At 46.6% G+C, this 21,958-nt stretch overlaps 2 protein-coding genes and 1 non-coding gene across 6 annotated transcripts in view; 1 reads left to right on the top strand and 2 right to left on the bottom strand.

Moving 5' to 3' along the window:
• The window catches only part of LOC144159530 (trypsin-1-like), a 175,954-nt gene that overhangs the window by 83,169 nt on the left and 70,827 nt on the right, over window positions 1-21,958 (top strand). The gene's annotated exons all lie outside the window — the stretch shown is intronic.
• LOC144159529 (complement C3-like) overlaps window positions 1-21,958 on the bottom strand; it is a 99,055-nt gene that overhangs the window by 74,659 nt on the left and 2,438 nt on the right. For 3 of the 4 annotated variants that reach the window (XM_077691086.1, XM_077691090.1, XM_077691089.1), the window contains exons 2-3: window positions 19,284-20,461; window positions 4,873-5,033 (exon numbers count right to left, since the gene is read on the bottom strand). In XM_077691086.1, the coding sequence (XP_077547212.1) occupies window positions 4,873-5,033; window positions 19,284-19,351 (229 nt within the window). In that variant the 5' untranslated portion in view covers window positions 19,352-20,461. Of the gene's footprint in view, window positions 1-4,872; window positions 5,034-19,283; window positions 20,477-21,958 lie in introns of all 4 variants that reach the window. The other variant, XM_077691087.1, reaches the window with a different exon arrangement.
• On the bottom strand, window positions 8,208-8,280 carry Trnaa-agc (transfer RNA alanine (anticodon AGC)). The gene has a single exon. It is a non-coding gene; the product is annotated as a tRNA-Ala (tRNA).

The raw sequence follows: 21,958 nt of genomic DNA on the forward strand, positions 1-21,958 counted from the left end.
ATTAATCAATTTCGGTTAAAATTTTTATTCTCCCGCCAAAAAAAAATAATTATAAAGGAAAAAAGAAATCGTGTGTTTTCTTGACGTCTACCATGAAGTCACAAGGGCGGGTATTCAAACGAACTTTCGGGGCGTCATTTGGCTCTGCAACTTTGCTTACCGTCAGCCCTCTCAGATGGGGCTGCTGCAATACTCAGCCGCCTAGAGTTCCTCGAGCTATATAGAGGAACTCTAGAACCGCGGGCCGTTGCAAAAAGTTGCTTTGTTTTTGACCGTGCTTGCACCTGGCTTATTTTTGTTACGATAGAAAGTAATCGTATCGGTAAACATCGGGTATACTCGACAAACAGGGTCACGTAAGCCAACGCCGCTTACGCCAATCGGCCAGTGTCGTGTTTGCCAGTGTCCTGTGCATGTTTTCACTTCTGTGCAGCGAAAACATGCACCGTGCGGCCAGTACAAACAGCAGTGCGCATCGGTACTTCAATGCTTACGTGTATTTTCGTAACTTTCATTGTTTACCCCACCATTCTTACTGCTGTAAAATGAATATGCATTACATTTAAGCGCAAATAGCTCGTTTGCTATTGCCGGACTCAGCCAATCACACAGCTGGGCATATGACATCACAGGTTCTGTTGCGGGAAATGAGCTATTGGGTCGCCTGACCATTCCCTTTCTTCCTCATTATATAGCTTATTTGAGCGAAGTGTGTGTTAAAAGTGGTGTCAGTAAGATTCTAACGAGGCAATCTTTCGAATGAATTAAACTTGTGTTTTGTCTGCATTGACCCTTTAAAAGTTTAAAGGAGCCGTGAACACAAAATACAGCTCGATTTAATCTGAAGGAAGTAACCTTCGGCGACTTACCCAGCTCTATTCTAGCCACGAGAGACGTTTTTTTAACCGAAACAAACGCAAGAAGTATTGAAAATTTTCAAATTTCGCGCTACAGTGACGTGCTATGCATGGGCACGAGTGAAGTCGTACGGGCCAGCGCTAAAAGCGTGGTTATCGGTGTGCTAACTGCAAATTAGCATTCAAGTGGCCCAATACCCGCCGCGGTGGCTCAGTGGCTAAGGCGTTGCGCTGCTGAGCACGAGGTCGCGGGTTCGATTCCCGGCCGCGGCGGCCGCTTTTCTGATGGAGGCGAAAAGCAAAAACGCCCGTGTGTACGAGATTTTGGCGCACGTTAAAGATCCCCAGGTGGTCAAAATTAATCCGGAGCCCTCCACTACGACGCGCCTCATCGCCTGCGTTGCGTCGGCGCGTTAAGCCCTACAATCAATCAATCAAGTGGCCCAATCAGGCGGGACTAGAAGTCCCACTACTATTCCCAGTCATGGTTCTTGGCGGTGACGGCGGCCGCCAGCCGCTCAAATTAGATTATGTGACGTCATAGATTAATTGCCGGAAAGAGGCTGAGGAGTCGTCACTGCTTTACATGTTCTCTTTAACATCTCGATTATTTGTTTAAAGTTTGTGATGAAATTGCGGTTGTTGTTGTTGTTGGTTAGGGATAAAGCATTATTTTTAATGAACCGTACTTAAAGCGGCCATGAAGACAAGCTGCAAGTTTGGTTCATTCAAGAGATTGCCTCGTTAGAATCATACTGACAGCACTTTTAACGTGAACTTCGCTCAAATAAGCTATATAATTAGGAAAAGGGGAATGGCCATGGGACCCACTAGCTCATTTCCCGCAACAGAACCTATGATGTCATACCAGCCGGCTCTGCGATTGGCTGAGGCCGGCAATTAGGCAGAGCTTTTTATAAGCTTGCAGAACAAGCTATTTGTACTTAAATTTAGCGCACATTCTTTTTATATCAGTAAGAATGAAGGGACAAACAGTGGAAGTTACAAAAACACACATAAACGTAGAAGTACCGATGCGTACTGCTGTTGGTACTTCGCGCACTATGCTTGGTTTGGATGCACAGTACTGCGGGGCTTTGGGGTTGTCTGAGACGACTCTGGCCGATTGACGCAAGCGATGGTGTCTTAAGTGACCAAATTTGTCGAGCGAGCACCATGTTTCACGAAACGATTATTTTCTCCATCAACAAAAACAAGCCTGGTTTAAATACGGCCGCAAACAAACCAAAGCAGAAAACGGCTTGCCGCGGTGCGGGGACGCCATCTAGGTTGACTAACAGTAAACGGTCTCCGCTCCACACAAAGTTTAGCTGAAAGAGCTGTTCTTTTGATGTCATTGCAAACGTCGTTCAAACACACGTTTTGGCGCGAGAATCAAAATTTTAACCTAAATTGATTAATTTCGCGGTGAATAAAGCATCCTTTTCTTCCGGACAAGCGCTGGGGGCACTATTGAACACGAAATTTTTCAAATAAACCAAACTTGTGTTTTGTCTTCATGGCCCTTTAAATGAGGAACCGACATCTCCAATGCAGCAATTCTTAGCCGACTGCTAGCCTAAAACTAAAGCTGCGTGCTGTCAGGTTTGACCACCATGACCCAGCCCGCACAAACATAACTCCATCATAAAATACTATTCCTTTTCAGTCTACATAATACTCGAAACGATTTGAAACATTTACAGAAAAGGCATTTTGATACCTTCCTTGGCGAAGTAGCTCGGCATGCTCCTACGAAAACACCCCCGGAAAGCCGGAGAGGCCCAAATTACGGATTGTAAGTGCGTTCACGCACTCTTGTCACATCGTTGGGAATGTTTACAGCAATAATTTGAAAATGGCAATGCTATATATAGCCATAATCTACATTTTCGATAAATGGAACGTGGTGGTAATAGTAGTTACGGCAAGTTTAGGAATTGCGTATTATCTATACGCTATTGTTTCGCCATTAAAATATTGAACGCACGCGCTGAGCAAAGACCAAAAATGTGCACTTAATAGAACTAAAAGTTGAATTCCATAATCTTGATTCAGGTTATTGGCAATAGCTTCAGCGCGCTTTTTTTAACTGGACGCAGTTGCGTTTTATAAACGTGAACCATATATAATATAACTATCCTTCTGTAAAAAAAACTAAAAAGCAACCCATTTAAAATACTCGCCCAGTGTAAAGAATTTGGAACACGCGCTCTTCATCAGGAAGCTTTCGCAAAGGCTAGGAGATCGCGAAATATTCAATAGCGATGTGGAAATGAAGAGTATAGTTGAATATACAGGTGTCCCAGCTATCATATCCCAAGATTCAAAAAAGAGCTATGGCGTTACTTAAAAAAACCTAGTGCCTAATGTTTCCAGTACAGCGGATTAGCGGACAGTATTTTTATGATATTTAATTAACTAACTAATTAATTGTAAATATTCAGTTCGAGAAGCACTGTCCCAATCATTAAAGTGTCAGTGAGGCACTTGTAGGTAGCCACGAGAGGCATCTAACGGTGGTATTTTGAGCGACGAACTAATTGCGTGCTCGCTTATTCTGACTGAAAAAGACACCCCGCGAAATATGAAAAATACCACGTGACGGCGCCCCCGCCCGCATCTAAAGTAGTGCCCTCGAACAGGCTACCTCTGAGTCAGCCAGAATGAAATAAAAAAGCCTTGGTTGATTTCTGTGTCATACGAATCGGTAAACACGAAAGTGAAATGTGCAGCGAAATAGAAAGCTTAGCATAATTTGCGTGTCGGCGGCTGTCTTGTGGGTGTGCATGGCGAGCGACGTCCTGCTAACGTGCCGCTTCGGCAAAGGTGTACTGGCGTCTTTCCGTGACGGATATGACGTCAGCGAAATATTGGTGTATACCGGCATAAGGCATTGCCATGTTAAAATATAAATCCCGAAAACAAACAACCCTAAGTATAACGCACTCTTTTTTAGCGCTAAAAGTTGCTTCCCCGCAAGAAGACTCTGCATGCTGGGGTGCACCCTTTACAGACCGCTTGCTCCGTTGTACTGGCGTCACTTCCGTGACGGATATGACGTCGGTGAAATTTGTGTATCCAGGAATAAAAAACTGTCGAGTTTGCTCCTCCCATGCATGCCGTTATCAATGTGATGCGCTGTCTCTTCGGGCGTGTGACAGGCAAAGCGTTTGCTTTCAATCAGTTTGTTTGAGGGCGCGGGCGCTAAACCATTTTCGTGGCAGTACGTTCCTTGGTACTTCAGCGATTGCGGACGTAAAATAGCAACCTTTGGAACTCTGTTTAGGGCCCCTTTAACCACTTCCGGTGCAAGTTGGGTGGTATAGCCAGTGGCGGCGACACCTGTCATCACGTTTTCGCTATTTTCTACCTAAATTAAAAAAAAAAATTCACGCATCTCCACGAAGTCAATCATGACGAGTGGGCGAAGCACTGGAGATCGTTCTTACCGTAAATCACCCGTGAGATTCTTACTGCTGCTAAAACGATTCCCTATCGAATCAAATACAATTCAATTTAATCCAATCCAATCCAATTTAAATCCAGTCCAATCCTATGCTCCTCACACATGCGCAGCATGGCTCAGGAGGTCTCTCTCTCTCTCTCTCTCTCTCTCTCTCTCTCTCTCTCTCTCTCTAACCTCTTGTGAACCTTTTATTTTGTCCTTGTTAACCTTTTGTGAACCTTTTGTTCACAGATGTTTCGATTTACACGGTGCTGTGCCGTGAGCACGGACGCCGGACGGACAAGCCTCGGCCTTAAGCTGCTTCGCCCCTAAAACTACACGTATGAGTGGTATATTCGTGTTCTCGCTGTACAGCAACTTGTGTTTTGTCTTCAGTGTCCCTTTAACTATTGATTCCAACAGCAAGGTGGTTAAGCAAAACAGCCCGTTAAGATAGCAAGGAGTCAAATGCCACACGCCTTGGAAACATTTGCTCGCACGGACAACTAACTCCATGGCATTTACAAGGCGGGAGCATGCACTGGACGGCCCGCACAGACTGCTCACCTGCTCCGAGAATGAAGCTCTCTCGGTGGATTGTGTGAAGCCTGGCTGGGTAATCTTGGAGTGTCAAGGTGACGTTCCTCTCCGATTCTCGATTGAAGACCACGGCGGTTTCCTCAGCACCCACCCGCACCACGCTGGGGGCGTTCACGATGCAGGCGCTCCTGCAAAGAGGGGTTGGTTCACGGGTGCGCTCCTAGGTATTCCTCAGTGAACCTTCGCCCTAACGAAATCGTTTGATACGAATTGCAACTTTGCACAAGGTTATCATGGTCGCAACTTTATTACAGTGAAAGCCAATTCATATTGCTTATAACAAAATCGGCTTCCTCTCTCTCTCTCTCTCGCTCATATATATATATATATATATATATATATATATATATATATATATATATATATATATATATATATATATATATATATATACAGAAAGAAATGCCGGCAGTCTACAACGCCAAAGAAGGCATAGGGGAATGGTTGACTATTTTTTACCGTTAGTGCGTTACATTATTTTTATTATTATTATTACGTGAGAAAGAAAGAAAGAAAAACACGCTCCCAGAGTGGGGACCGAACCCACGCCTTTCGATTAGATCTCGAATGCCTTACCAATTCGGCTATCTGGGCGACTGTGTTCCCCTTCACTTTCTGGGGTATTTATATTTACTACAACTGCATCTGACGCTTCAGGGTGGTAGCCAGCGCCACTCAGACTACACGGGGAGAATATATATATATATATATATATATATATATATATATATATATATATATATATATATATATATATATATATATATATATATATATATATACATACAGTGAAAGTTTTAAGTACGTGTTGACGCGTCTCAGGGAGCTCAATCACTTGCTGTTTTTATTTCCTTCTACATACGTACAGGTGAGTGCCCCAAAAAGTAAACGGAGCACGGGTTAAATATTTTCAGCGGATGTCTACGCCATGTGCTTAGCCAGCAACCTTAAAGTGACATTTCAAGAAAGTCATTCTATAACAAAATTGTGCCGCACATCGTCTGTTTATGCTGACAGCCGGATAAAATCGAAATAATTGTAATTTCACGAAGCCGTGCTCCTTTTACTTTTTGGGACACCTGTACATCGTCACACGGTCTTCAAGGCGCCAATTCTTTAGCGTTTAACTGCAATTCAGGACAAGATTAAACAAATGAATAAAGGTTACCGACATTTCTCAATGACCTGATGCCTGTATATATCTCATCCATGGACAACTAGAAACGGTCACCATTCCTTGAGAACTTTAAAACCTCTACATAAAATTTAACTGTGCGGGTGATACGCGTGACGGAATATTGCCTTCAACAGGTCGCGGGGGCTCAGTGGCTAAGGCGTTGGGTTGTGAGCTCAAGGTCGCGGGTTCGATCTCGGCTGCGGTGGCTGCTTTTCAGGTGATGGCGATAAGCGAAAACGCCCGTGTGTTCAAGATGTCGGCGGACGTTAAAGATGCCCAGGCGGTCAAAAATAATCCGGAGCCCTGCACTACGATGCGCCGCATAGCCTAGGTGTAGCTTTTGGCGCGTCGGGATTGAACCCCACAATCACCCACAATCAATCAATCAATCAATCAATATTGTCCTTCCTACTACCCCCCCCCACCCCCCTAGAAAAAAATTTGCCGCGTATCTGCTCACTTCGTTTCTAATGTCGACGAAAGGCGATAGTCGTCTGGCGCCCCCGCCAAGTAAATGTCTCCCTTCTCTTTCGCCAGGGATTTATACACCCCCCCAACACCCCCTATAACACCCCCCGAAGGATTTCGACACCCCCCCCCCCCAAAAAAAAATCTTCCACAACCACAAGCCACAAGCTCCCTGCCCTGGGATTTATACACCCCCCCCCCCCCCCCAGGACGATTTCGACACCCCCACCAAAATCGAAATTCTGGATAAACCCCCGTCTTTCCCGCCCACCTCTCATGCTATTTCTCTCCTGTCTCGCTCCTCAGACGATCAAAGCTGTGGAGGTTTGCTCACGCCGATTCAATTTTCCCGCGCTGCACTGCTTGCGCACCACTTACTGGAACATTTCGCTACTGTTGGACTTCTTAGAATACCGCCACTAGGTCTAGGCTCGGGCGCGCGCGCATTTTGTATTTTTGGGTCAAAACATAGTTCTCATCACGTTTTTTTTTTTTTCATATCGCAAAAAAATCGAGCAACCATCTATTTTCATTTAAAATAACATTGCAAGTACCAGTTATTTATTGGTTATTTGCCTCAAATATGCCTAATGTTTTCTTTTTGCTGAACAATGTTCACAGGTATGAAATATGGCATTAGATTTAGTAGTGCGGAAAAGTTTTGCCTAGTGTCACTGAATAAGGTTTTACAGTATCGGCACTCTTTTCTCCTCTTGTTCCGTGCCGCCGTCATGATCATTGGTCAGTTCGCATCACGTGACATTTGTTTACACCGCAACGGTTCATGGGCGCCGCCATTTTGTTGCTTGTGCGTTTTCAGTCGGTCAACTGTGGTAGTCTAGTGACATTAGTTTTGCCTATATAAACCTCTTGTTCAAGTATTCTTTTAACTTTTGGCCGGAAGGCTTAATCGACAGACAGACAGAGACCATAATTTTCGGCTTCAAGTATACCCTTGAAAGACTACCGTCTTCAAAAATGAGAAGTAGCAAAATTATTGTCGTTTTATCAAACGGAATAATAGAACGCTGCAAGCGATGATTAAGAGCAGAATTATGCGAAAAAATATCCGTGAACAAGCTGACTAAAAATTAGTTAGGCGTTTTGAGATTCACAAAATTGTAAGGGCTACCCGAATCCCGCTTCACGATTAAGGGGGACTCACGGGGACTCACTGCTTCACAAACCACGGGCTCAAAATCCATCGTGCACCTATACGAAAAGCCTTGCAGATCCGTGAAAGGGCTCCAAATTGCCCAGTTTGCTTATTTCGGAAATACGTTGCTTCTGTTCTGAAATAAAAAAATTAAAACTCTCGTTTGCTAGACAACTAGGTCATCTAGTGAAAAATCAATAAACAAAAACATGTGTATTGTTTAATTTTTATTTCAGTAAAAAAAATGACATATTTCTAAAAGAAGCAAACTGGGCCGTTAGAAACACTTTCATGCGTCTGTAAAAAATTTTGTATCATTACACGATGCTTTTGAAGCCCATGAATCATGAATTAAGTCCCATAGGAATGCGATCAGGTGATATACTGCATTCGTTTCTGTGCCGAGGCAGCGTCATTAAGGGGACGCCAATTAAAAGCGCGATCATTTGCATCGATTTTCGCAAAAACTAAGCCACCTGGTATAAGAAAAAAAAAAAGTCGTGGAGGTGCGGGGTATCGATCCCCGTACCTCTCGCATGCTAAGCGAGCGCTCTACCATCTGAGCTACACCCCCGACGGAGACGGGGAAACACCGAAGTGATCTGGAGAAATCTAACCGGCCGAGCGCGTTCCATTGCGTCACGCGTAGCAAGCGCCCGGCCGTGTTCGATATGGGGCGGATGAAAACAGGAAAGCGGAATCGTTTCTTGAAAGGGAATTAGCGGTGCAGCGGACTCGTCTGGCGGTCATTCTCCTCTCTGCATATTTTTATAGACCCGTTTATATCGGTATGCTGGCGCGTGCATGCTGCGCTCGCGCAAAGTTGCAAGACGTATCTTTTCCCTACAGGACTCGTGTATTTTTATTAACCTTCATACTAAAGCACAGACCTTCATGACATGGCTGCATATTTGGAGTTTTTGTGTGTGTGTGTGTGCTTCTTGCTAATTGTTGACTTTGTAATCTGCCGGAAGGTTTGATGCCATTCAGAGGTGCGATATTGTTTCTGACCCGTTTCGAAGCAGTGACTCAGTGGCTAAGGCGTCGTTCTGATGAGCCCAAGGACGCGAGTTCGATTCCCGGCTGCGGCGGACGCTTTTTTGATGGAGGTGAAAGCGAAAACGCCCGTGTGTTCGAGATTTCGGAGCAAGTTAAAGATCCCCAAGTGGTCAAAATTATTCCGGAGCCTTCGATTACGCCGAGTCTCATCACCCGTGTGGCGTCGCCGTGTTAAACCTCCCAATCAATCAATCTATCAATCAATCAATCAATCAATCAATCAAATTTTGAAGCAAGTGCCAAAAAGGATTGCGATTGTAATGACGTGCCTTATGAACAGCATTCTAATATCACTAGCTACTATCCACACCTCATCGAAGACGGGACACACGTAAAAGAAGCATATGCGCTCAAATTTTCGTTCAATTCGAGCGCTTCATAATCAAGGGAATGTGGTCATGTTAGATAGGCACACTGAACAAATTAAAGCTTCCTCGCAGTCACATTTATGTCAAATGCTACCTAAAATTTAAAGTTATGTTTTAACTGCTGTGCGTGGCCTGGTCGGTGTGCGACTTTTCTGTCTACGCTTCTCCGCCTTTACTAGCAAGTATAAATGTTACTGTTTAATTTTTTTTCTAATTTTACCATTTTTCTCGCATTTTTCCCACGCAACTCGGTTTATAAATCGTTTTTGTGCGTGTCAACTTGTCGCTGACAGTGGGTGGGTGCTACAAAAACTTTAAAAAATGGTGTTGCAAAATAAAGAAGTTCGGAGGCGAAGAATGGACTCGAGCTACACAGGAAAGGAGCGGTTGGGGGTCAATGGGAGAGGCCTTTGTCTTGCAGTGGACCTAATTAGGCTGTTAATGATGATGATGAGATGATGGGCCCCTTGCTTAGCGCGGGAAAAGTATAGAGATCGATACCCATCACGAGCCCTGCACATCAGGAAGGGTACAAAATGTGTTTCGTTACCTTCTTTGCGAGCTTTACGCAGGCGTGAGTAATGTCGAATAGATCATACTTATATCCATCGTTCTTCTGATGGCAGGGCCCTAATCTAAGTATCACGACCAGGCGTCATTCATTCAAGTGACTTGGTCCTGCTCGTATCTCGTTTGAGACTAGCGAATTCTCCAGTCACAATTTAACATTTCGTCCCTCCAAGTTTTCTGCCTCACTCTTTTCTTTTCACTTCTCAAGGCTGCCGGACATTGCCGATCTCTTTTCGGGGCGAAACCCCTAAGGGGCGAGGGCTGTCGGCGTCTAATGTCGTCGTCGCCGTAACCTTCGTCTCATGTAGTCACGGTACTAAAACATCGGGACACTCGTTTACGCCTCGCGCTATAAGGCTTCGTAACGCGCAAGTTCGCGATTTAGCTTCATTCGAAGTGTGCAGAGAGCTAATAGAATCCGCTTTTAACGAAATATCGCTTTTAACGAAGCCAGCTTTCTCTTGCGAAGCTTCGTCGTAGCGAGGGTTTACTGCGTTTCCCTAACGCGATATTTTGCACACAGCAAGCTTTAGCTTTCATTACAAACACTGCAAAAGCGATTTGCAGTACGCTCTAAAGGTAGAATCACGTCATTAGTGCTGCAGTGCCCACAAAGCAAGGTCTCGCCGTCATTGGCAACCGTGTGAAAATACTTTGCATAACAGTCAATAGCTTTCCAGTAATTCGCTCTGAAAGAACAGGGATGGGCCGGAAAGCTGATCAAGCTTGCATGCGTCGTGTGTCGGTATACAAAGCGCGACAAGTCTAGAGATATCGAGGCAGCGCCGTACAAGAAAAGGAAGGGAGTGTCACACGTGCTATCGCGGGTTGACGACATTTGGAGCGAAAAAAGAAATGCCAGTACGTTACTTTTTTTCTAAGGAACCTGCGTAAGTTTGTAGCCGAGATTGGTCGCTTCACGGTTTGTGAAAGACTCGGCGGTGAATTGACGTGCGTAGCGATCGACGTCATGCACCTTACGGCTGATTCGTATCCAGTTGCGTGGGAAAACTGGGTGGTTTCATGAAAAATGAAGAGTGAACATGGAAGCATTCACAGTGTGCGCCACTCGGTGTTATTGGTTTCCTCTGTCGGTGCTGCACGACAGGTGGTAGTAGAAAGTTCTAGCGTTGCGGCTGGTGTATACGCTACGCTACCGGCGGCGGGTATAAGCGTATTTCCAAACGCTTCGCTGCACAGAGCACCCACGTGACATGTCTGTTCACGCGATGGAGAGCGGTTATTAAACGGGGTCATTGGCTGCGCCGCAAACCTAAAGCGACATAAAACAAACCAAATCACCATTATTTATAGAAATAACATGTAGATTTGAGTCAATGAAGCAAGTTAACATTTAAAAAACGCAGTGTCTAGAGTTACGTCCGACGGAACCCAAAACCGAAAACTAGGGTTACGTCCGACGTAACCCAAAATTGAAAACTACGGTTACGTCCGACGGAACTTTAGGCCCGTTTGTAGAGTTACGTCCGACGGGACCCAAAATTGAAAACTAGAGTTACGTCCGACGGAACTTTAAGCTGGTTTCTAGAGTTACGTCTGACGGAACCCCATATTGAAAACTAAAGCTACGTCCGACGGAACTTTAGGCCAATGTTTTGAGTTACGTCCGGCATAACGTAAAGCACAAAAAATTTACAGCTCTTGAAGACTCTTGAACCAATTTAGATGGTTCAAGAGTAATTAATAGGGTTGGGTGTCAGTTAATATTTCAACCCCGATTAATTGGCATCGATTAATTCGATTAATGCATGGATTATTCGGTTGTGTGGTTTTTTTAGAAAAAAATGACCAAAAATAATTATGTAGTAGTACATATCAGATCAATATGCTCATACACTTGTTCAGACACATTCTGGATGAGGTAAGTACGTCATCATCACGGCGCATGATGCGGACGCGACGATTATCAGCTCGTTCGTCACTCACATTTTTTTTACATTATTACCGGGTTGATCGGGACCCGTCTGCGCCGCGCGCGGAAGGGCGAGGAAGCGCGTACGTGGCGAAGGCAGGCCCGCGGAACTAATCCTCCTACCGTGACGAATACACAAGTGCCCAGACGGGTCCCGGACAACCCGGTAACCCATATACGACGGAACAGACGGACTGTAGCAGTCCGTCTGTTCCGTCGTGTACGTAGTTACCGTGTTGACCAGGACCCGACTGCGCCTGCGCGCGCGGAAGGGCGAGGAGGCGCACCCCGCCGTGACGAATGCGCGGACATGGCGAAGGCCGGCCCCCGGAACTATTCCCCCTACCGCGACAAATGCACAAGTGCCCAGACGGGTCCCGGTCAACGCGGTAAGTACGTACACGGCGAACAGACGGACTGCTAAAACTCTTTAATATTTCATCAACAACTCTTAGACTGTACCTCTCAACTCGTGTATTTTCATGCCACAGGCCAAAATTTCAGATAAGAACTACAAATATACACGGTACAAAAAACCCATTGTATAAACTATTTCTGTATTAAGAAAAGCACGATTAATCGGCGCCATCGGCACTCACGGAGGGTGCTGATGTTCCTGATTCCAGAAAAGTGTGAGTGACGAACGAGCTGACAAGCGTGTCGCCTGCATCATGAGTCGTGATGATGACGTACTTACCTCATCTGGAATGTGTCTGAACAAGCATGTGAGCATATTGATCAATAATTATTTTTGGTCTTTTTTCTGCCAAATCAACACAACATCTCGCATTAATTGATGCCGATTAATTGGGGTAAAATATTAACCGACGCCCAGCCTAATTAATTACATGTGTTGAAAGACTGTTGACCCATGCAAATTCGTTCTCGGCACAAACTGCAGACCCTACAAACTGGCACTGCGCCCAGGGCAAGACATTCTATTTTTGTTAATTCCTGCCTTCTCCTTTCCTTGCATGTGTTGGATATGGAAAGAAGTCTACAAGGACTAGTACAGGAAATTTTTGAATTATTTAATTGAAAAATCCATCAACCCAGCTGGGATTCGAACCCACAGCGCTGCATCGTACATCGTACGTCGTGTATCGTACAAGTGACAGATTACACCTATGGAGCGTCATGGTACCGGTATTTGGGGCCGTTAGCTGTAATTTTTTTTAATGCTTTACGTTCGCCGGACGTAACTCAAAACATTGGCCTAAAGTTCCGTCGAACGTAACTCTAGAAACCAGCTTAAAGTTCCGTCGGACATAACTCTAGTTTTCAATTTTGGGTTCCGTCGGACGTAACTCTAGAAACGGGCCTAAAGTTCCGTCGGACGTAACTTTAGTTTTCAATTTTGGGTTACGTCAGACGTAACTCTAGAAACTGGCTTAAAGTTACGTCGGACGTAACCCTAGTTTTCAATTCTGGGTTCCGTCGGACGTAACTCTAGAAACTGGCTTAAAGTTCCATCGGACGTAACTCTAGTTTTCAATTTTGGGTTCCGTCCGACGTAACTCTAGACACTGCGTTTAAAAAAAGTTAAGCAATGAAAAAAGAAACTAAAATAGACCTGCTGGGACGCGAACCCAAACAGTCAGCGCCGGTACTCAGTATTCTACATCGAGGCCACAGAGCCCTAACGGTGGGCTCGTTCTAGCAGGCGCTCAAAGGAATAGCGCGCGCAGTGACATCACGCATGTCACGTGGGTGCCCAGTGCAGCCAGGCGTTTGGAAACACACGGCGCCGTACCGGGACCCGACTGGGCGTGTGCACATTCGTTCCGCTCCCCGCGCATTCGTTCTCGTGAGGGGTAACCGACTCGCTTAGATTAGCTTAGATGAGCGCGGGTGTAACCTGATGAAGTTTTGGCCTCGTTAGGTAGATCTCAACGTCAAATAGAAGTCAACATCTTATGACGAGACGTCTAAGTGAGGTCGGAAAGTATATACCTGATGAGTGGGGAAGTATTTTACCTTCATCAAACAAGTTGTGTGCGCGGGTCCAAAGTCACTGCTTAAATTTTTCTTTCTTTTTTTGCCAGTAGCACTCCATTTTGCAATTTTTATTTTTTGCCTGAAAAACCCAAGCATGCGTTAAAAAAAGCACTCCCTGTGCTTGTGGTACAGTTATTGAAAACCGTTCCCAAATTACATGTATGCAACTATTTTTTGGATGACACGCATTTTGCCCCTGCAATTTTCCTTGTTGATCACACTGGGATATACCCGCATCCTCCCGTGCAAGTACACTCACCAATCAGACTTTATGGGAACTAAATAAATATCGCAAGCAAATTACCCCAGGCAAAACATTAAAATATGAACCACCAAGAATACGAATGCTTTGCTTGATTACAACGGTAATGTGAGGCCACTCTTGAAAATTAATTATGATCCCGCCATGATTGAAGGGACCCTGCAACACTTTTGTCAAATTTTCTCTAAATCTTAAAGGCTTTGAAACTGTAGTGAACGAACACATCCAGTACTCAGAATATTGGGTCACGAAGCACTTCAGCCTAAAATTGCTTATCTATCCCCACCAGATAACTAAGAAACTCATCAAAACATTTATCTCTCTTTTCCGGTATTGGCGTTCTGCGAGCGCTTGAATGACGCCATTAGAGCGATGTAGCGGCTATTGGCTGGCTTCCTTTTTTTTTGCAGCAATAAAGGCATTCGGTAGCCACTTTTAAAAACCTCCACAAAAGCAAAGCACAAACGGGAGGTGGATCTGCTGCGACGAGGAAATCACGCAGTGCCGCTTTGTGCTGGCGATGGCGATAGCTTTCACGATGCTTCCAGGCTAGACGGAAAGAGTGAAAGAGGTTACCGTAAGTGTTGCAGAGTCCCTTTAAACCCAATGCACCTATACGGAGCGCGTTCGAGACGTCATCCTATACACGCAGTCCATACCTGTGTTTCTGCCTATGTGTACACGCCTCGAAGCATATGTTGGCTCAGTCGTGTAACGAGTTCTCCCCCGGTGGGATCATTAAACATGCCATACGCTCCGTTTAAAATATACTCAGAGACCATAGTTTATTGCTAATGGTAGTTTACTTCTGCAAGCCTTTGACCGTTTCCCACCATTTTTTATGAACATTTCCTGAAGCCACTTATATGTAATAAGCGTATGTCCCGCGATGACTGTTGCAGCGCTTCGCGTTGCAGCATGTTTCGATAAATCTGCTCTTAGGGCTGCTGGTGTATCCATGTCTATACTTTAGATGCTACAGCGACGGCTACAGTTAGGAAAGTGTGGCACTCTTCAACGTGAGCAAGCACGTTTCTTCTTGTCTTCTTATGTACAACGACGTGTACGACGACCATATTTGGTTTATGGAGATGGATATTTATTATATTGCCGATGTTATCCATCCCTTGGGCTACTCACATTCCTCGTAATTGTCGCACCCAAGCAGCGTCCTTATAGTAGTAAGTATCAGCTTCGTGACCGACGTATCCCTCCTTCGTTCGGGCTGCAACGTATCAAGATAACCCGTGACAGGCACCGACGTCATCCAGGACAATCATCACGCGGAAACATAGTGACTCTCTCCCCACAACCGGTAACTAGGCTCCGTAATCTTCACGTGTGACTCAGCCTGCGATCCAACTGTCAGGGGGTCTCAATGACGTCACTGGTCCGGCTAAGCGCACGCAACCCTGCGGCGGAGCCGCCAAGAAGGAGGCGGGCTACAACGGTTCGGGGCTTTTCCTGCCGGGGTGGGTGCGGTGGACAGGCCGTCTAACGAACCCGCATGCGCGGCTGCACCCCCGAGATAGGGAGAGCCTCAGAAAGCAAACGAGAACAAACCGAGCTTTCCGGTCTTGCACAAGTCCAAATTACTCGGCGGGGACACTGGTACGACCAGGGCCTCCTCCTGCGGGAGAGCGATGGACGCCGCGATAATAGACGGAGGCGGCCGGTTCGGGGCTTCTGGGCAGCGGCGCAACGTACGCATGACTGCGGCAAGGAGATCGTGCGCGCCTTGATTGAAAAATAAGCGTCTCAAATGGCTCCCCCGCAGCATCGCGTGCCAGCAGCTTCGCTCGGATGGCTCATCGCATGGCGCTGTATTCTCGTGCTCAGAAGCGTCTGAGTATGACTGCTTCGCTTTTGCGAAATGAGGACTAACATTCATTATTTACTTCAAGGTACTATACGAATGACCTCTGCGCGCTCCCGGTAGAACTTTCGCGTCGTGTAATTGCGCCTTGAAGAAGAAACACAGTGGGAAAAGACATTAGTCACAACATTTGGAGGCGTTACTTCGTGACTTGAAAAGACCGACCCGAAGAGAAGAAAAAAAAAGCTAAGGCAGCAGACGACAAAAAATTGCGTACTGTTGCGCGTACTGTTGTACGCTGGTTGCAATGTTCTGCTTCTGCGCCCATCGGTTACGTGTCGCGAAAGTTTCGAGCCTTGCGTTTCCTGGAACTTCGGAACTCATTATTTGTGATGACAAAACTGGATCGTTGACATACCCGCCCGGAAAGAAACAAACAAAATAACGTTCAAGACGATGGCATTGTAACAGACGACTGGAGGTCAGACACGCCCCCAGTATACTCCTTTGTCCTTGTGCGCAACGAGGACAAGTTTTTTGTCCCTGTCTGACTCGTGAGTTCTTTCACTGACAGATAGGAGGCTTCAATAGATATTAAATTCCTCTATCGGCTTGTAAGTCGCTCACCAATTTTGGGAAAACTGTGTCCGGTTAGTTCGGAGTGTTTTTAATCATTGTGAAATCATTACGTCCGGACATTTAACTTGAGCTGCGCTTATTTGCACGCGGCACAAAAAGTCCGACGAAATTCAGAACAGAACCTCGGTGGCTAAATGGAGCAGCATAGAAAGACGTTCCGCAACAGGACAGACGCAATTATAAGGTGCGCTTTCTTTGACTGCCGGTGAATAGACATTACAAAGTCCGGGTAAATATCTCCTGTTAAGAGGTATTCACTGAAGCTGCGCTCCGAGAGGGCGCCAGCGTCCGCCATGTCCCTGGTTGGTCGCCGTGCTAAAGGGAGCCTGCAACACTTCCGATAAACAATTGCACTCTTTTCTTTCGTCTGGAAGCGCTATCAAAGATACAGTTATCACGACCACCGAGCGGCACTGCGTGATTTGCTCGTCACAGCAAAACTATCCGCCTTCCGTTTCTGCTTTGCTGTGCGGCTTTTTTTCTTTTTTTGAAGTGTTATCGAATGCGTTTAATTAGCGAGTTTTAGATGACCGTTTTTCACAGTCCGCTCTGCTCCGATAGCAAGCGGGAGCCCAATTGCGCATGCGTGGCGCGCTTGGCCGCGAACGGCATTGGCTCCGGTTGCGCTGAGCCTGCCGCCGGTACCGGAGCGAACCGTCGAAAACGGTTAGCTGAAACTCTATTGCTGCAACAGAAAGAAAGCCGGCCAATGGCCGCTACACCGCCGTAACGACGTAATTCGAGCGCTCGAAGAACGCCAAGACCGGGAAGTGAGAAAATTCCTTTGAGCAGGTTTCCAAGTTAGCATGGGCATAGAGCAGTAATTTTAGGCTGATGTAGTCAAACGTACCATGTGACCCCCTATTCCAAGTAATGAATGTGTTTGTTGACTACGTTCTGAAAGCATTTAATATTTAGAAAAAAAAAGTTGAAAGTGTTGCAGGGTCCCTTTAGCAGTCATGACCGCTCAGTGACGGTTAACTCGGACAAATCACGTCCCCCTCTTATATGTGCCACCCTTTCATTTTACTTATTTCCGGTATATTTCTAAATGCACCTACTAGGGTTAGTAAACAGTGCGCAGTAGGCAATTTTCTTTCAACAATTATTCTAGGCCTATCGTGGTACAGTTATTCTGCATCGTTCTCGCGCTCTCTAATATCAGCGTAGGTGTGATGATTTATTTTTAGATATTTGGCTTTGCTTTACGGGTGCCGTGTGTGTCCAGTCTCCAAAATTGTAAGGTATCCAATGCAGATACGACACCTTTTCTGTGAAAAGCAAGACTATGGCCAGTTAGGTTGTGCATTAGGTCAATTTACGGTAGGACTAGGCTGTTTGTCATCTGATCTGACACTTTCCATCGTAGTCCGTCATCAATTCGCGTGCTCGGTCAACAAGAATATATGACTTTCTCTTGTGCGGTCACGAAGTACCAGACAACAAGTCGCGAGGGAACAATCGAGCACGTAGTAATAGAATGCCAAAAGATTCTGCCAGCTAGAATTGGGGAGAGAGCCCTACTTCCTTAGGTACTGGGCTTCGCAGACATGGAAGCATTGACTAGTCAGCAGTAGGTATTGCTAAGCAGCGGCTAGAGTATTGGTGGGAAAAAAAGCAGGGAAGTCGACAATGTGCCATCCCAGCCAGGGGCAGCGGCAGGGCAGAAGTAAAAGGAAATACACGAGTTGAGAGTTAACTAAATTTAAGTAAATGAAGAAGATTAATCATCATCAACATTAATCATCATCATCATCAGGGAGGCTTCGCGAGTTTTCCGGCAAAGTTCTCGCATGAAGTCACAACAATCCGCAGCAATCGTATATAGTTCCGGAGACCACGCTATACCATATAGCTTATTTAGTGGCTCTAGAAATACTATTCAAACGTCTACGACGCATTTTTCGTCAACAGAAACTGTTTAGAAGACGTATCATCATAAGCATTACGTCCTGGCCTGCGGGACCTGTGTGCGACATTCACTATGAACTGTTTCAAGACTCCCGAATTATCTGCAACGTCTCGTACTATTCGATCCGAATTACCCGTATAACAGAAAGGGATTCAACTTGCAGCAAATTCGGCGGTTAGCGTCCGAAGTATTTAGCTCCGTGCTATTGCTAGTGGCTGCTTCACACACACTTGCGCCCGATGAAATCTAAAACCTTCTTCGCACGTGTCCATTCACGTTCTTCCAATCTTGAAAAATGTTCTGAATCACAGCATGATTGTTGCGGTTCTTGCACTCGGCATAGGCGCCGGTTCTGTTTCTTTTCGTTTGCTTTTCATTGCTCTGGTCGGCAGAAAAAAACGTGCTACAAATATAATGCAATGTAAGTTAACACTTCTAACGCATTCATAATAAAACTTTGCCATTCCTCCCTAAAGAAGGTTGAGAGAAATGCGGAAGCTTTGTCCAGTCCAGGGAAGGTGCGTCCAACCGATCGTCAAACCTTCAAAGCCCCAAATCGCAAACGGAGAATGAACTCATACGACGGTTTCTCGCGCACTAAGTAAGCGCGCGAACGATATCCGTGCACACCGATACTATTGTACTCCTTCGTGATCGATGCGTGTATTGCCTTACTTAGAAGCATTCCTTTTTCGCGATTTCGAGTAACCGTTTTGACACAATGGGAGCCCGGCTTCGCGCATGCGCCGAGTGTCCAAAGATCTTATGAGAACTTTTCGGTCGACCGACCGGTCTATGGGGAAATGCATTAGTTTTTTGACAGGACGTCATGGGTCCTACTGAGAAAACTTTCGCTTTAATACTCCATAACTCTCCACCGTGTTATCAGCTCGTACCAACCAGTAGATATTGTTCGAAAAAAAAAAATGCGCGCAGCGTCTTGCTTGGGGAGAGAGAGATACCATTAATATGTCCTACGCCCGGTGAGAAACCCACAGGCAGTGGTCCAAGCATACTCACGCAGTAGTCACGTAGGCGAGGCAAACACACAAAATCCACACAACTCCCTTGCCACTCGGTGGCTCCATGCTTGGCACTGGCAAACGTTCCTTCTCAACACAGGCGCTGAGCTCTCCGGACGACGGACGGCCAAGTTGCTGGTGATTGCGTCCGGCGGTCTAGATCTGCGGGATTTTCACCACCCCGCGCTCTTCGTTACGAAAGTAACGGGACGGGGCCGCTGATGTCCTATCTCGGCCCAGTCGCCTCGGCTCGTCTTTCGCGGACGGGGGGAGGAGTGGACGGTTTCTGGGCGCGTGTGGCGCTCGTCACTTCCTCGTAGATGAAGCCTCCCTGACTTGACAGCGCGAGTTTCGCCAAGAAAATTAGGCGGTACTAGACGCTGAGACGCGGCTAACTTTCCTGAAACAAGAGACGCCTTAAGTCAACTTCTTGACATAGATGATGTTCACTCTTATATTAAATAAGTTATTTGAACCGCCTATGAAACTTCTCGTTGAACAGTTCAGTCCGTGTAGTACACACCTCGATGTCTAAGCTCCTTCAAAGTCGCGCGCAACTGGAGACACGCACTTCACTTCCACCGTGGGGGGGGGGGTGCACAGTAAAAAGCACAACACCGTCCAGAGAGGCGGGCCTGGCTTGCCGAGCGGCGAACACGCGTTTTCTTCGCACCGAAGAAACTGTCGCCTTCGCGGCGTAGCACGCGAGAACGACGCGACAGTTGTCGTCGCGAGGGGAAGCCAGCGTTGCCCCACTCGTCAATTCGAAACGGGACGACGCACAACGGTCTTCTGGGGCGGCGGTGGGGTGAACGGCACGTGCACACGCGGAGCAATGAGACGGCACATTTGAGGCACTCTTGGGCAACGCTGCGCAACTGTCGTCTTCACGTGGTGGCCGGCCGGCCCCGGCCAAAAGGCGCTGATCGCGGACACGGAGGATTGGGCGGCGAAGGCGCGCGGTCCCCTCCTCTCCCTCTGTCGTCGGGAGCTGTTTTGAACGCGGAGCGTCGACAAGAAGCCGGTCCCCTTCAGCAGCCCAGCCGACGTGGTCGTGGTCTGTGTTCCCGGGAAAAACTAATCTCGGACGCCCGCCGGTTGCGGGGTGGCGGCGGGGGAGAGGACGGCCCGGGCGTTGTCGTTGCGCTTCCAGAAGCCACGGGGGAGGAGGAGGGTCTAGAGGGGGAGGGTCTAGAAAAAAAATGAAGGGCGAGGGCGAATGGAAGAAAATAGGCAGCAGTTAGCACCACCCTTGACCCTTTCTTACGCTGCTCTCTGATTTCTCCCCTTGCGTATTTGTCGCTTTCTGCAGCAGCAGCTTTCGCCCACTCTAGTTTTGCGATGCAGCTCTGCGTTACGAGCATTACTTTGAAGGTTGTTAATGTTGAGAGGCCACGCACACAAAAGACAACTTCGCTCAATTTGAAAAGGAAAAGAAAACTTGCCTATGGTAACGCCGAGCCCCGAAAGACGTTTCTTTTAACCGATAAAGATATAAGAAATATTAAATATATTTCAACACTTACGAAATAGCGGCGATACTAGAACCGTTGCCAGTGTGTGAACTGCACGTTCGCGTTCAAGTGGTAGAATGAAACGGAACTAGAGGAATCACTACACTCGCGCAGTCATTTCTCTTGGTGGTTGCTCAGATCGGGTGCCGCCAATCACGCACACAAGATCCTGTGACGTCATAAAACCCGGGGATAAAGTACCTGGTGAGTCCACACTGCTTTATCTCATTTAATTATTATAGAGTTTTAGCTGACCGTTTTCGACGGCCCGTTCCGGTATCGGCGGCCCGCTCAGCGCAACCGGAGCCAATGCCGTTCGCGGCCAAGCGCGCCACGCATGCGCAATGGCGCTCCCGCTTGCTATCGGGACGGAGCGGACCGTGAAAAACGGTCAGCTAAAACTCGCTAATATCTATCGTAGTGTTTGGAAGTTTGCGCTTGTTATCGGGTCAATGCAGTCTTAAGAGAACCGAATTTGTATTTTGTCTTCATGGTTCCTTTGAACACTTTTCTATCCGTTGCTATTTCCAAAGCTGTAGAGTTTTACATGGCCATATTCATGTTAGAAGGGTTACCGTATAAAATTTATTCGGTACCCATTTATTGCATATTACCTATTTTTCAAGGTGGAATCTGCCTTGAGAATTATTTTTGCGGGGCATTCAAGCGACTAAAAGCAGCAGCAGGAAAAATGGCAGAAAAAATACCCGCAGCGGCAACTGTCGACGCGCCCGGTACTTTGTTACCAGTAGCTGAGAGGTCTGAATTCGCCAAGTAGTTTGCCCAATTAACTGACTTCGTTAACTGACTTCTAAGTGGTCACTTTTGCCCAGCGTCTCGGGTGTGAGAGATTAAGACTGTCTTATACGCGGTATAGCGCAGTTGCTTGCTTGCTACTTCGAAAGGAACCCTTGCAGATTTGTGCCCGTCGGTAGCGCTAAAGCTCCTGCTCCCCGAGAGAGCAGCCGACTCTAAGCTAGGCAACTCATGGATTCCTGTGAAGGGGGAACCACTCGTGCAAGCACACCATTAATGCTCTCAATAAACGTTCTCTCTCTCTCTCTCTCTCTCTCTCTCTCTCTCTCTCTCTCTCTCTCTCTCTCTCTCTCTCTTAGTAGCGGTAAGTCCAGTTCAAACCCATTGGCCCTCTCCCGCCTCT

Source organism: Haemaphysalis longicornis, unplaced genomic scaffold, assembly GCF_048455015.1.
Source record: "Haemaphysalis longicornis isolate Haplotype H1 unplaced genomic scaffold, Haemaphysalis longicornis Haplotype H1 scaffold_10, whole genome shotgun sequence".
Taxonomy (NCBI): Eukaryota; Metazoa; Arthropoda; class Arachnida; order Ixodida; family Ixodidae; genus Haemaphysalis; species Haemaphysalis longicornis.